The sequence below is a fragment of the Ambystoma mexicanum genome, chromosome 7p, assembly GCF_040938575.1.
Source record: "Ambystoma mexicanum isolate Mex_15411 chromosome 7p, UKY_AmexF1_1, whole genome shotgun sequence".
NCBI classification, from domain to species: Eukaryota; Metazoa; Chordata; class Amphibia; order Caudata; family Ambystomatidae; genus Ambystoma; species Ambystoma mexicanum.
Window position 1 is genome coordinate 65,929,422 of NC_090939.1, and position 16,116 is coordinate 65,945,537.

General features: G+C 46.1%; 1 protein-coding gene across 1 annotated transcript; it reads right to left on the bottom strand.

Annotated features, from left to right (window-relative positions):
- Window positions 1–489: 489 nt before the first annotated feature.
- Window positions 490–3,492, bottom strand: LOC138525905 (protein starmaker-like). The gene has a single exon (XM_069636192.1). It carries the CDS (start codon window positions 3,490–3,492, stop codon window positions 490–492), a length of 3,003 nt encoding a protein of 1,000 aa, XP_069492293.1.
- Window positions 3,493–16,116: the final 12,624 nt, after the last annotated feature.

The window sequence follows — 16,116 nt, forward strand, 5'->3', positions numbered from 1 at the left end:
TGAAAGCCAGAAACATTTGTGTGCAGGCGTGTTATAAATGACTTATCATGTCATATCATATCAAAGCAGGGATGGATTTGTCACAATTTGCCAATCAAACAAAAGGAATGTTTTCATGTCTAAAAGTTTTCATATGGGATACTATTATGGAAGGGCATACATTCACTCATCCTAAAACTCATTCAAGCTGATCCTTGTGCCACCTGTAAGGGTAGGCATATAATCTAGTTGGTTCTATACCCATGCACTATGCAAGGTGAGGAACGTATTTTCGAGCACAGATTTCACATGTGCATGAAGCCACCCAACATCGTAACTCGGCATAACAACTGCTCAGCTGTAGAGTTCTATGGATCATCCCAGGTGGTCCTAGAGTAGGCGATTGACAAAGGTGAATACATATATGTAACGGGAAACCTTTTGGATATGGAGTGTATAGTGTCATCAGCCATGGGGACTCAATGCAATTACTGATTGGCCTGTGTGCCTTTAAGAACATTTAGTTGAGCTATCTGAATTGAGTGTGTGCCTTTCTGAATTGAGTGTGTGCTGTTTGGAGTATTTCGGTAAGCTATCTGAATTGAGTGTGTGCTGCTCAGATGAATTGAGTGTGTGCTGCTCAGAGTATTTCGGTGAGCTATCTAAATTGAGTTTGTGCTGTTCAGAGTATTTTGGTGAGCTATTTGAATTGAGTGTGTGCTGTTCAGAGTATTTTGGTGAGCTATCTGAATCGAGTGTGTGCTGTTCAGAGTATTTTGGTGAGCTATCTGAATCGAGTGTGTGCTGCTCAGAGTACTTTGGTGAGCTTTCCGAATCGAGTGTGTGCTGCTCAGAGTATTTTGGTGAGCTATCTGAATTTTGTGTGTGCTGTTCGTATTTCGGTAAGCTATCTGAATTGAGTGTGTGCTGCTCAGATGAATTGAGTGTGTGCTGCTCAGAGTATTTCGGTGAGCTATCTAAATTGAGTTTGTGCTGTTCAGAGTATTTTGGTGAGCTATTTGAATTGAGTGTGTGCTGTTCAGAGTATTTTGGTGAGCTATCTGAATCGAGTGTGTGCTGTTCAGAGTATTTTGGTGAGCTATCTGAATCGAGTGTGTGCTGCTCAGAGTACTTTGGTGAGCTTTCCGAATCGAGTGTGTGCTGCTCAGAGTATTTTGGTGAGCTATCTGAATTTTGTGTGTGCTGTTCGTATTTTGGTGAGCTATCCGAATCGAGTGTGTGCTGCTCAGAGTATTTTGATGAGCTATCTGAATTGAGTGTGTGCTGTTCAGAGTATTCTGGTGAGCTATCTGAATTGAGTGTGTGCTGTTCAGAGTATTTTGGTGAGCTATCCGAATCGAGTGTGTGCTGCTCAGAGTATTTTGGTGAGCTATTTGAATTGAGTGTGTGCTGTTCAGAGTATTTTGGTGAGCTATCTGAATCGAGTGTGTGCTGCTCAGAGTACTTTGGTGAGCTATCCGAATTGAGTGTGTGCTGCTCAGAGTATTTTGGTGAGCTATCTGAATTGTGTGTGTGCTGTTCGTATTCTGGTGAGCTATCCGAATCGAGTGTGTGCTGTTCAGAGTATTCTAGTGAGCTATCTGAATTGAATGTGTGTTGTTCAGAGTATTCTGGTGAGCTATCTGAATTGAGTGTGTGCTGTTCAGAGTATTTTGGTGAGCTATCCGAATAGAGTGTGTGCTGTTCAGAGTATTCTGGTGAGCTATCTGAATTGAGTGTGTGCTGTTCAGAGTATTCTGGTGAGCTATCTGAATTGAGTGTGTGCTGTTCAGAGTATTTTGGTGAGCTATCCGAATCGCGTGTGTGCTGCTCAGAGCATTTTGGTGAGCTATTTGAATTGAGTGTGTGCTGTTCAGAGTATTTTGGTGAGCTATCCGAATTGAGTGTGTGCTGTTCAGAGTATTCTGGTGAGCTATCTGAATTGAGTGTGTGCTGTTCAGAGTATTTTGGTGAGCTATCCGAATCGAGTGTGTGCTGCTCAGAGTATTTTGGTGAGCTATTTGAATTGAGGGTGTGCTGTTCAGAGTATTTTGGTGAGCTATCTGAATTGAGTCTGTGTTGTTCAGAGTATTCTGGTGAGCTATCTGAATTGAGTGTGTGCTGTTCAGAGTATTCTGGTGAGCTATCTGAATTGAGTGTGTGCTGTTCAGAGTATTTTGGTGAGCTATCCGAATCGCGTGTGTGCTGCTCAGAGCATTTTGGTGAGCTATTTGAATTGAGTGTGTGCTGTTCAGAGTATTTTGGTGAGCTATCCGAATTGAGTGTGTGCTGTTCAGAGTATTCTGGTGAGCTATCTGAATTGAGTGTGTGCTGTTCAGAGTATTTTGGTGAGCTATCCGAATCGAGTGTGTGCTGCTCAGAGTATTTTGGTGAGCTATTTGAATTGAGTGTGTGCTGTTCAGAGTATTTTGGTGAGCTATTTGAATTGCGTGTGTGCTGTTCAGAGTATTTTGGTGAGCTATCCGAATCGAGTGTGTGCTGTTCAGAGTATTTTGGTGAGCTATCTGAATTGAGTGTGTGCTGTTCAGAGTATTTTGGTGAGCTATCCGAATCGAGTGTGTGCTGCTCAGAGTATTTTGGTGAGCTATCCGAATTGAGTGTGTGCTGTTCAGAGTATTTTGGTAAGCTATCTGAATCGCGTGTGTGCTGCTCAGAGTATTCTGGTGAGCTATCTGAATTGAGTGTGTGCTGTTCAGAGTATTTTGGTGAGCTATCCGAATCGCGTGTGTGCTGCTCAGAGCATTTTGGTGAGCTATTTGAATTGAGTGTGTGCTGTTCAGAGTATTTTGGTGAGCTATCCGAATTGAGTGTGTGCTGTTCAGAGTATTCTGGTGAGCTATCTGAATTGAGTGTGTGCTGTTCAGAGTATTTTGGTGAGCTATCCGAATCGAGTGTGTGCTGCTCAGAGTATTTTGGTGAGCTATTTGAATTGAGTGTGTGCTGTTCAGAGTATTTTGGTGAGCTATTTGAATTGAGTGTGTGCTGTTCAGAGTATTTTGGTGAGCTATCCGAATCGAGTGTGTGCTGTTCAGAGTATTTTGGTGAGCTATCTGAATTGAGTGTGTGCTGTTCAGAGTATTTTGGTGAGCTATCCGAATCGAGTGTGTGCTGCTCAGAGTATTTTGGTGAGCTATCTGAATTGAGTGTGTGCTGTTCAGAGTATTCTGGTAAGCTATCTGAATCGCGTGTGTGCTGCTCAGAGTATTTTGGTGAGCTATCCGAATTGAGTGTGTGCTGTTCAGAGTATTTTGGTGAGCTATCCGAATCGAGTGTGTGCTGCTCAGAGTATTTTGGTGAGCTATCCGAATCGAGTGTGTGCTGTTCAGAGTATTTTGGTGAGCTATCCGAATCGAGTGTGTGCTGCTCAGAGTATTTTGGTGAGCTATCTGAATTGAGTGTGTGCTGTTCAGAGTATTCTGGTGAGCTTTTTGAACTGAGTGTGTGTTGTTCAGAGTATGGACCATAAGACTTAAGGGAAAGTCTGTCAGCCATTTTAGTGACCTGGGTGGATATGTTCACTGTGAAATAAAGCTTTGAATAGAGACTGATTAATGATCTGTGAAATGCAGGTTAACGTTGTCTTTGAGGTTTAGAACCGTTAGTCGAATGTTTTGTACTAAACATTTTTGTTTCTGCTCTGTACTGGTGCCCATGTTGCATGGCTCTTTTACCATCTGCCGATTGACTAGGATACCTTTTAGGATCCTATGTGTGTACCGCTTGGGATCCTCCCAAGGATGTCCAGGTCATTCCCCAAGAATTCCATTGATCTCCACCTGTGCACTGCTGGTGCCATTGGACACACCACCACCGTGGACACTAGGCTTGTGTTCCTAGGGCACCTAACATCTGTGTTGGTGCCCGTGTTGCCACCCATTTTGTGAGTTGCTGTTTTCATGAGTCCTCCCATCTCTGGGAGGTTACTGTCTCTTCTGGTTTACTTGGTGAGCCTCACACTTAACTGCAACCACAGCAAGTAGATGGCACTCTGCCAAATTGGAGTCAATGGGAAGACCAGCAACATGCATTGTATTTCCAGTTCTACCACCCTGGATTGAATTGCTTCCACTTCAGGTAAAAAGGCTGTGAGGCTTTCAACTGCAGGTGATGGGCAAGGCGATACAGAAGGTTGTGCTCAATGGTGCTGGCTTTTTCCACTTCATTCTCTTCTGGTTGTTACATTGCAGAGTTTGAGTGCACTCTCCTTGGTACTGTAGGCTGCTCTCCACCTGGGCGGCCTTAGTCAGGTAATGCTTGTTGAGCTTCCTCTTCCTATATGGTTCTGGTTGTTACATTGCAGAGTTTGGTCGCACTCTCCTTGGTGCTGTAGGATGCAATCCACCTGGGCGGTCTTCGTCAGGTGATGCTCGTTGAACTTCCTCAGTCTACATGGTTCTGGTGTTACATTGCAGAGTTTGAGTGCGCTCTCCTTGGTACTGTAGGCTGCTCTCCACCTGGGCGGCCTTCGTCAGGTGATGCTTGTTGAGCTTCCTCAGCCTACATGGTTCTGGTTGTTACATTGCAGAGTTTGAGTGCACTCTCCACCTGGGCGGCCTTCGTCAGGTAATGCTTGTTGAGCTTCCTCTTCCTATATGGTTCTGGTTGTTGTAATGCAGAGTTTGAGTGCACTCTTCTTGGTGCTGTAGGATGCAATCCACCTGGGCGGACTTCGTCAGGTGATGCTCGTTGAACTTCCTCAGTCTACATGGTTCTGGTGTTACATTGCAGAGTATGAGTGCGCTCTCCTTGGTGCTGTAGGATGCTCTCCACCTGGGCGGCCTTCGTCAGGTGATGCTAGTTGAGCTTCCTCAGCCTATACGTTCTGGTTGTTACATTGCAGAGTTTGAGTGCACTCTCCTTGGTGCTGTACAATGCTCTCCACCTGGGCAGGCTTCATCATGTGATGCTCGTTGAGCTTCCTCAGCCTACATGGTTCTTGTTATTACATTGCAGAGTTTGAGTGCACTCTCCTTGGTGCGGATGCTCTCCACCTGGGCGGCCTTGGTCAGGTGGTGCTCGGTGAGCTTCCTCAGCCTACATGGTTCTGGTTGTTACATTGCAGAGTTTGAGTGCACTCTCCTTGGTGCTGTACAATGCTCTCCACCTGGGCAGGCTTCATCATGTGATGCTCGTTGAGCTTCCTCAGCCTACATGGTTCTTGTTATTACATTGCAGAGTTTGAGTGCACTCTCCTTGGTGCTGTAGGATGCTCTCCACCTGGGCGGCCTTGGTCAGGTGGTGCTCGGTGAGCTTCCTCAGCCTACATGGTTCTGGTTGTTACATTGCAGAGTTTGGGTGCACTCTCCTTGGTAATGTAGGATGTTCTCCACCTGGGTGGCCTTCGTCAGGTAATGCTTGTTGAGCTTCCTCAGCCTATATGGTTCTGGTTGTTGTATTGCAGAGTGTGAGTGCACTCTCCTTGGTGCTGTAGGATGCAATCCACCTGGGCGGTCTTCGTCAGGTGATGCTCGTTGAACTTCCTCAGTCTACATGGTTCTGGTGTTACATTGCAGAGTATGAGTGCGCTCTCCTTGGTGCTGTAGGATGCTCTCCACCTGGGCGGCCTTCGTCAGGTGATGCTAGTTGAGCTTCCTCAGCCTATACGGTTCTGGTTGTTACATTGCAGAGTTTGAGTGCACTCTCCTTGGTGCTGTACAATGCTCTCCACCTGGGCAAGCTTCATCATGTGATGCTCGTTGAGCTTCCTCAGCCTACATGGTTCTTGTTATTACATTGCAGAGTTTGAGTGCACTCTCCTTGGTGCTGTAGGATGCTCTCCACCTGGGCGGCCTTGGTCAGGTGGTGCTCGGTGAGCTTCCTCAGCCTACATGGTTCTGGTTGTTACATTGCAGAGTTTGAGTGCACTCTCCTTGGTAATGTAGGATGTTCTCCACCTGGGTGGCCTTCGTCAGGTAACGCTTGTTGAGCTTCCTCAGCCTACATGGTTCTGATTTTTACATTGCAGAGTTTGGTCGCACTCTCCTTGGTGCTGTAGGATGCTCTCCACCTGGGCGGCCTTGGTCAGGTGATGCTCATTGAGCTTCCTCAGCCTACATGGTTCTGGTTGTTACATTGCAGAGTTTGAGTGCAGGCTCCTGGGTAATGTAGGATGTTCTCCACCTGGGTGGCCTTCGTCAGGTGATGCTCGTTGAGCTTCCTCAGCCTACATGGTTCTGGTTGTTACATTGCAGAGTTTGGGTGCACTCTCCTTGGTAATGTGGGATGCTCTACACCTGGGTGGCCTTCGTCAGGTGATGCTCGTTGAGCTTCCTCAGCCTACATGGTTCTGGTTGTTACATTGCAGAGTTTGAGTGCACTCTCCTTGGGACTGTAGGATGCTCTCCAACTGGGCGGCCTTCGTCAGGTGATGCTCGTTGAACTTCCTCAGTCTACATGGTTCTGGTGTTACATTTCAGAGTTTGAGTGCACTCTCCTGGGTAATGTGGGATGTTCTACACCTGGGTGGCCTTCGTCAGGTGATGCTCGTTGAGCTTCCTCAGCCTACATGGTTCTGGTTGTTAGATTGCAGAGCTTGAGTGCACTCTCCTTGGGACTGTAGGATGCTCTCCACCTGGGCGGCCTTGGTCAGGTGATGCTCGTTGAGCTTCCTCAGCCTACATGGTTCTGGTTGTTACATTGCAGAGTTTGGTCGCACTCTCCTTGGTACTGTAGGACGCTCTCCACCTGGGCGGCCTTGGTCAGGTGATGCTCATTGAGCTTCCTCAGCCTACATGGTTCTGGTTGTTAGATTGCAGAGATTGAGTGCACTCTCCTTGGTACTGTAGGACGCTCTCCACCTGGGTGGCCTTGGTCAGGTGATGCTCCTTGAGCTTCCTCAGCCTACATGGTTCTGGTTGTTAGATTGCAGAGATTGAGTGCACTCTCCTTGGGACTGTAGGATGCTCTCCACCTGGGCGGCCTTTGTCAGGTGATGCTCGTTGAGCTTCCTCAGTCTACATGGTTCTGGTTGTTACATTGCTTGGTACTGTAGGACGCTCACCACCTGGGCGGCCTTGGTCAGGTGATGCTCATTGAGCTTCCTCAGCCTACATGGTTCTGGTTGTTAGATTGCAGAGCTTGAGTGCACTCTCCTTGGGACTGTAGGACGCTCTCCACCTGGGCGGCCTTGGTCAGGTGATGCTCCTTGAGCTTCCTCAGCCTACATGTTTCTTGCAGCTCTTCCACCTTAAGTGCTTTGAGGCTGGACTTGTGAGTGGGCGGCACTGCTTTGGTCTTCTTCACGCTGGCCTCCCTGACCTTGTGAGACGGTGTGCTTTTTATCTGCTGTGATAGTCATTGCCTGAGTCAGTCACTAGATGTCCACTGCTGCACCCAGGTATCGGGGGGTTTCCACAGTCCTGTGTTCTAGAGTTCCGTTCACTTCCGGATCTAAGCAAAACAGGCTTCCCTTAGCTTCATTGGGTTGTCGTGGGCCAACGTGGTTAGGCGATGACGGCCTAACTCCTAAGAGGGAAGAGGGGTGGATGAGATACAGGGCAACATTGCTATACAACAGAAGTATTGTTTACATTATGAATATCTCTCTTAATGACAGTGATAGCATATATAGGAACAGCAATGTCAGTTACTGTCTGTGTACAGAAGTGCCTTGTTTCCAGTGTCTTCCACTGGGCTAGTTCTTGAAGGCAGCTTAACAAGGCTGAAACATGTGCCCGGGGTTGCTGGTGGTACTCTTGTTCAGAGGAGAATGGCCTAGCATTTCAGTGCTGGACTGCCCAGGTGGGTGGGAAAAATTGATATTTCTCCTCTGTGAAGGGTGCAGTGAGCTCAAACGTGGTTGTAGACCCCCCTCAGTGGGAGAAATTCCATAGAACGGAGCATTAGACCCATGTTCGTTCTCAGTAGAGGGGCTCCCACACTCCTTTTCAATCTAGCGCTTGAAGGTACCTGATGATGCCCAGAAATGTACGCAAATGAGGTCCTTTTCTCAGTCTCTGTAGTGCACCAGAGCTGTGGGTTTCAGTACCAACTGCGACGAAGGTTCTTGAAGTCCAGGTGGTGGGGAAAAAATAACAATGCAGTCCATTCGGGAAAGGCAAAGCCTCAGCTCAGATGATGGATTTGGGGCAGCAGTGTCAGCGGTAATGAACACAACAGCGGTGCACTAAGCAGAGTGGAGGACCACCACAGCAGTGGCACTGGATGTATAGACTACATGCACTCTCACACGGAGTGCTGCAGGATGTCACTCAAGGTTGTGTTGCAGGGAAGATGAGTGCACCCCAGTGTCCTTGTTGCCTCCTACCCAAAGCCTGTCTTTGTACCTGCGGCACCCAGACCTGTCAGATTTATTGTGCCCCCCTGCAGGAGCTCTCAGCTCTTCATTTTCAGGGCCAGCACAGTGAATAGATAAAGCCATGCTCCCAGGGGGCCTCTTTAGTGCCTCCCATGCCTTTCATTGTGCCTCTGATGCCTTCCATTCCTTGCAATGCACCTTTGAGCTTCCATTACCTCCCAGGACTCCTAATGCACCCTGTGTATCTGTTGATGGCCCCCATGCCTTTCATTGTGCCTCCGATGCCTTCCATTCCTTGCAATGCACCTTTGAGCTTCCATTACCTCCCAGGACTCCTAATGCACCCTGTGTGTCTGTTGATGGCTCCCATGCCTTTCATTGTGCCTCTGGTGCCCTCCGTGCCTTGCAGTGCACCCTTGAGCTTCCAGTGCCTACCATGCCTCTTAATGCACCCTGTGTGTCTGTTGATGGCTCCCATGCCTTCCATTGTGCCTCTGATGCCTTCCATTCCTTGCAATGCACCTTTGAGCTTCCAGTGCCTACTGTGAAAACAAGGAAATAATATGAGGCAGGGTAACCAAAAAGTAAACACACCAAACACAGGTTACAAAGGAACATACAAAGTACTTTATTTTATACTGAATCCAGTTACAAAAGAACAAAACAAAATTCAGATAGCTATCGACCCTCAGTACAACACAGCGAACTCCGGCGTGGTTCGGTGTGCTCAGTGAGTGCAAATATTCATTGAAACAGTCAGGCTTTTATACATTTCAAGCCTGCTGTTCAGCCCTCCTTTGGGTTAACCATTCCATAAATAAGTTACTGCTCTAGGGTCCCTTGCCAGGTCAAATCTAGTTCATCTGCTCATCTATATGTATATTAGTGTATGCTCTAGGCCTAACATTACAATGCGGGACTTAATTTATACAATATAGTTAAGCAGGTGTTCTCATTCAATTATAGATCAGTTTCGGTGATACAGGTAATCCATTGCACACAGGTCAGCAGAAGGACAAGGTCTCAGCTCATGACCCTAACAAGTGGCCTGCAGGCAAGTTATACATTAGCTGTACAGAGGTCATGACAATCCAGTTCTGTTCTGAATAACATAGGCTACCATTTTAGCTCACATGGTGACTTTATAGAGCAAGAAAACCTAAAATGGCGGCTTGACCCAAAATGACAGTTTACATGGTTTCTAAGGTCAGGACCTTGCAATGCGAGTTTATTCACATGTAGTTTATAAGCAGCTTGTTAGCAGCTTGGCGTAGGCCAATATACATATATTCATAGCAATAGGAGGCACGATATAATTTCTAGTTTGACAAACCCTCCTTTTGGCCTATGCCAAGTGCTAAACTACTTCTGATCTCCCTGCAAATAACTCCATGTGTCATCGTCCATACACCCTGAATAGCTGTCAGAAATATCTATCGCCATTAGATCTTTTACTAAGATCTCTTTCAGTACATACTCCTTAGAGGTTTTATCCGGGGCATACACTTTATGTCTTATTGTACCTATCGCCTGAGCGCAACATCCCCCTAGCGTTGAACATATACTTGGTAGATATTGGATACAACAACAAAGAAATAGCAGAATTCCCAAAATAATCAGCAACACTGAAAGCACTTTCCAACCCCAAGACCGCAAGAAGTCCCAGAACCAAGCGCTAAGATCCCAATTTCCCTCGGGAACATGCACTTCTGAACTAAGAATGTGCAGATTCTGTATTGCCTTAAAACTAGTTGGGGAGGAATCCGGTACGAAAACACAGCAAGCGGACCCCACTAGTTTACATACTCCACCACGTTCAGCCAGAATGACAACTAATGCCATCCGGTTCTGAAGCGCTACCAATCTGATCGCTTTCTGCTCTAAAGTCATATTAGAGAGTATATCTGTGGTCCGCTTGATGGTTCTCTCCAGTACTCTTGCTAGTTTCCTGATATCCTCGGAATTCACTATCTGCCCAAAGAATGGAAGGAATGATTTCGCTACATCTCCTAAAACCTGTGCTGGAGTGTCGCCATTCTCGTCCCGCTGTGGACGAGCCTTCAAAACCTCTACAGTACTTGCTATAAACACCCCAGGTAACAGGATTCCTAGATAACAAGTTCCCTGCCAATCCCTGGGCAACCATGGATATGCTACATTACGGCAAACAAAATAGACAGGTTCGCCTACATACAAAGGTCTGTCTTCCCCAGTCAAATTTGCAACGTTGGCACAACCTTTAAAATTTCCCATTGACCGGGTGCCATTCCTCTGTATGCAGAAAGAAACTGAATCGAGGCTATGCTTAACAGTATAAGAAGGAGGCACGGCATCCTTATTGCCTATCGGAGCCATTTTAAAGGAAATGAAAGATTGGAAAGGACGAGACAGTCTATCAGAAGGCCTAATAGAAGCAATATTGAGCTTACTCCTATTTGCGAAAAGCGAGCATCCCAGGGGAGTCAGAACACGTTTCTCAAAACTATTCAAATTAGTTCAATCAAAGTTCCCAGAGATGCTATCCTTCCATCGGCCAAAGAACAGTGCTCTAAGAGAAGCATAACAAGCAGTTGTCAAAGGTAAAGTGTGAATATACCAACCTAGCCCCTTATCCCCATGTTGCGGTAAATGCGAGCAGATCCAACAATTAGTCTTATTAAAAATGGCATGTGTAGCATTCATAATAATCAAAAGAGTATTATTGTGATACTTTTGTCTATGCTGAGAGTCCCTAGGTGACAAAGTGTGCAGATGTACAAAAGCTGTAGGAACAGTGGGTACAATTTCAGTCGGCAGCAAAGACTCTAAAGGATGAGTTTCTTTGAAATACCAAAGGCCTAAGACAGTGACTATTATAAAACCAAATATTATCATAAAAACACAGCAATACGTTTCCGGGGCCCAGGCACATTGTTCATTGTCTGAGTTGGTCACCCCCTGATTTATAAGTCCAATACAAGCAGCAGCGGTGGCGGTAGCAGGCATTGTAGATTTTCAATCGACGACCCCAATGTTCGTTGCTGGCGACACTATGGTAGCGCAGCTTCTTAGTCCTTCCACAACCCCTAGCCAACAGAATCCCCTTCCTTAACTTTTTGGGCAAAAGAAAGCCCTTGATGATCCTTTCCTTCCTTGAATGCACAGCCGAACCGTGCCGTATGTCTATCAGATGCACAGCAAAACCGTGCCGTATGTCTATCTTCGTGGCCGGAAGTTGTATCTTGCTGTGCCTGGTATTGTTTGATCCGAGAACAAGATGTCGTCACTTCCCATTGGAAGCAACGTATCAGAGGCAAGTGAAGTTGGGACAGCAATTTCCGGGAGCAAAATTTTCGGAGAGTGCGGAGACAAAATGGTAGCTTCCCCAAGCCTCACGGGCTCAGAAAGATTCTCCGACGCACTCTCAGTGCTACTCACTGCTTTGGGATCATTGGTTGCAGCGTTAGCGAGGGGTTCTGTTTCTTCTGTAATGTGTGGCACTGGGAGAGGAAGTTTCTTGACATGCGTCGCGTGGATCCAATGCTTCCGGCCTGCGATGCGCACCGCTGTTTGGGTGACCAGCAGGACCTGGAACTTGCCCCGCCACCGAGGTGCAAGGCAGGAAGATCGGTCAAAGGATTTTACCAAAACCCAACTTCCAGGTTGTATACTGTGGCCTGGGCCCTCGTATCGCACAGGTAAAGCGTCTCGTACCTGGTGATAAATGAAATACAGGTTTTTAGTCAACTGGCTACAATAGTCTGAAAGCAAACCATTATCCGACCAGATAACTCTCGGCAAACTGAACCGTGGGAAGAATTCCTTTAACATGGTCTTTGCAGTGGTCATGGCTGTAGCGTCTTTAACAAGGAAAGCCTCGACACACTTACTAAAGGTGCAAATGACCACAAGGACATATTTTAGATTGTTACATCGCTCCATTTCAATAAAGTCAAAGTGAATCACTTCAAACGGGACAGAAGGAGTCCCAAAGCTACCTCTTAAAGTTGCTCTCCCCTTTCCCACATTGTGTTGTAGGCAAATCATGCAATTTTGGACATAATGCTGGGCAATTTTTGAAATCTTATCATTTACCCAGACTTTCTCTAACATTCTCGTGATCTGTTGAGCGCACACATGTGTGGGACCGTGTGCCATGGTAACCATCATTACTATATAGTCATTAGGAAGCAACCATTTCCCTTTAACCATGTCCACCCAACACCCATCATCATCGAGTTTCCCCAAGCCCTCAGCCCACCTCTTGGATTCTTCTAATGTGGCACCGGCTTGGATATCCCGTACAGACCCAACACCCTCATCCATTGCATAGGCATCTACAGTCTCCCTTGAAACATACATCTCCGTGAAGAGATCAGAGGCAGTTTGTCTAGCTATTTGATCAGCGAAAGCATTCCCTTTCCCTACATCATCTATAATCTTGCGATGTGCTGCACACTTAATGATTGCTAACTGACTAGGGAGCGCAAGCGCAGAAAGCAATTGTACTATCAGGGAGCCATGTTGGATCTTGGTGCTATGCGAAGTTAAAAACCCTCTCTCTGACCAAAGTCTCCCAAAGTTGTGAGCCACCCCAAAGGCATACTGGCTATCAGTATATATGTTTACTGTTAGCCCTTCGGAAAGCTCAAAAGCTCGAGTCAATGCTATAATCTCTGCGGCCTGCGCAGAGTTATGCGTAATTCTCTTGGTCTCCACAACCGTACTCAATGTAGTGACTGCATAAGCAGCTGTGGATGTACCATCCAGTAGTTTAAAGCAGGGGCCATCACAAAACAGCTCCCCTTGTGGGTTATCCAAAGGAGTGTCCCTCAAATCAACTCTGCCTTTTGTATCTTGTTGAGTAGTATACAGGCAGTCATGTGACTCTTCGTCACTGCAAACAGTATTTTGCGGGAAAGGTAGGAGTTCAGCCGGATTAAGAACGCAGCACCTCCTAATTTGAATGTGGGGAGCAAACAAGATTAATTCATATCTTGTCAGTCGTGCGGAAGTGAGGTGTTGCGTTTGGGTTTTGTTCAATAGAATATCTACAGAGTGAGGCACCATCAGAGTTAAATCATGGCCTAGGACCATTCCCTCACTCTGTTTTACAGACGCAGCAGCAGCAGCGACAGCGCGCAAGCATCTTGGCAAAGCGCATGCAACAGGATCAAGGGCAGAAGAGTAGTAACCGCATGGCCTATTCTTCCCTCCATGTTCCTGCGTTAATACAGCCAAAGCACATCCATCACATTCATGCACAAACAACACAAAGGCCTTCTCATAGTTCGGTGTGCCCAAAACTGGCGCCGAACATAATGCAGTCTTGAGCAACTCGAATTAATGTTGATGCTCCGTATTCCATGGCAATGGCGAAAAAATACTCTTCTTCGTCAAGGCCATCATCGGTTTTATCACTAGTGAGAAGTTTGGGATCCATAACCTACAGTAAGAAGCCATACCTATCAAGGCTCTAACTTCCTTTTGTGTATTTGGGACAGACACGCCAGAAATGTGTTTTATTCTTTCAGGTGTCAATCTTCTTCCCTCCTTTGACAGGAGATAGCCTAAATAGGCGACCTCCTGGCAACAATATTGAAACTTTTTAAGCGAAGCTTTGTGACCATGCTTAGCTAGATGGATGAGCAACAACACAGTGCCCTCTTTACAAGAGCTCTCAGAGTCAGCGGCTAAAAGCAAATCATCAACATATTGAAGCAACGTACAAGTAGGGGGCAATCCAAGGGTATCAAGCTGCTCTTTCAAAGCCCTACTATAAATACTAGGACTCTCAGTATAATCTTGAGGTGCACGAGTAAATGTGAATGAGCGTCCCCCCAAGGTGAATGCGAACAAGTATCTACTATCCTCATGTATAGGAATACTGGAGAAAGCATTCTTTAGGTCCACAACACTGAAGTGAGTAGCCGTAGCTGGAATCATGGTTAATATTGTCATCACATCAGGCACAATTGGAAATTGCGTAGCGACGACTTTATTAATGGCACGTAAATCAATTATAAAACGAAATGGAATTGCATTATCACCTTTTTTGTACACAGGTAAAATCGGACTATTGCACAAACTTCCTGCAATCTCCTCAATCACCCCACGATGCACAAAATCGGAAACAATGCTCTTCAAAGCTCGCTCGCCTTCAACTGAGATCTTATACTGTGGAATACGGGGCAGCTTAATTCCATGTTTCAAAACTATTTTAACAGGCTCAATCTGCAAAACAACGACATCATTGTCATCAACTGCCCACAAACACTCTGGTACATTACTGAATTCTGGCGGCAAAGGTCTAGTCAAGAATTGCGAAACAGAACATTGCTGTGGTGAAATCGTCAAACGCACTCCATCAGAAGAACAATGAATTACCGGATTTAATTCCTTGAACAGATTCAACCCCAGCAAATTCTCTCCACAATTCAAAGTCAAGAGAAATGGACAGTGGTCCGTGAAGGGACCCAAAGAAATAGGCACCAGTGAAGAAACCGGACAAACAACTGGTGTGCCAGAAAACCCTACAGAAACATTGGTTTGCCCTGACAGTGGAATGTCTGGAACCCGAGAATGATCAATGGAGCACTTCTGTGCTCCAGTGTCTATCAAAAATGGATGTTTCCTATTTCCCACTACCATTTCAACGTAGGGACCTTTCTGATTAACGGGAATAGGTGTAGATTCCAAACCCTGCTTCGGGCAATCCTAACGAAACAAAATATCATCAAAAGGAAGCTCTTCAGATAGATATGCAGCAGAAGGATGATCAAATATGTTTCTAGTATCCACACTCGATGTCTGATTATCCTGTGAAAAAGGTTGTTGGGGATCCTGCGAAAAATGGCCTCTACCAGGGCCCCCTACACCCGGGCGACCTCTGGATCATCTACCCATATTTCCAAATGTGTTATTCGACCTCTGTCGAAACACGGGGCATTGTGCACGCCAATGACCCTCCTGGCGACAATAGACACACAGGTTAATATTCACAGGACCCAAGGGCACATTCCCTTGTGGAACATACTGACCTCTAATCTGCGAACTACCCCATCTGGGGCATCTAACAATTTGCTGTAACAATACTTTAGTCTTCAAATCACCTTTTCTCTTCTCGACTCTATCTTTTTCATTATTGACACGGTTCTCGTAGTACTGAGCCATGTGCAGTACTTCTGATTGGGATTTCGCCTGCCAAGCGCTCTCAGAAGACATAATTTGTGACTGGATGTCAGGCAGCAATCCACGTACAAATTTGTCCACAAATAATCTTTTCCCAGACTCTGTACCTAAGTCTTGTCCACTGAAATCCGAGAATACCTGTTCGAACCGATTAAAGAACTCGGTAGCACCCTCAGATTTTCCTTGGACACAGGCCGTAAGCTTGTCCCAAATAATTCTCTAATAATTTAGCGTTTTCAGTTTTGCAATGATTCTGTCAGGCAAAGTTAGTATCACCTGATGTGGTCTCTCACCAGCTGGCCTTTCCCCATCAAGCCTAACTATGTTAGCCCATGTATCTCCCAAACCTGGTACATCGTCTATAGTTCTAACTTGTTTCCACAAATCTACAGGCAGGAGTACAGGGAATAGCAAATCAATGTTGCCTAAGGTAAACACTGAGGACTGCAAAACGGACTCTATCTCTTTATAGAACCATGTCAGATTTTTCCTAATGTCAGGAATAGTTTGTCTAATAGTATTCACTTCCTGTCGTGAAAACGGGATGTGAACAAACTGCGATACATAATGTGCAGGAATGTCCACAGCAGGTATACCTGCTGCAGCATTAGCAGGAATCTCAACCTTTGGGACAAATGTCGGAGGAACCTCTCTCATAGGCAACTGAGATGTAGGCAACGCCGAATGCT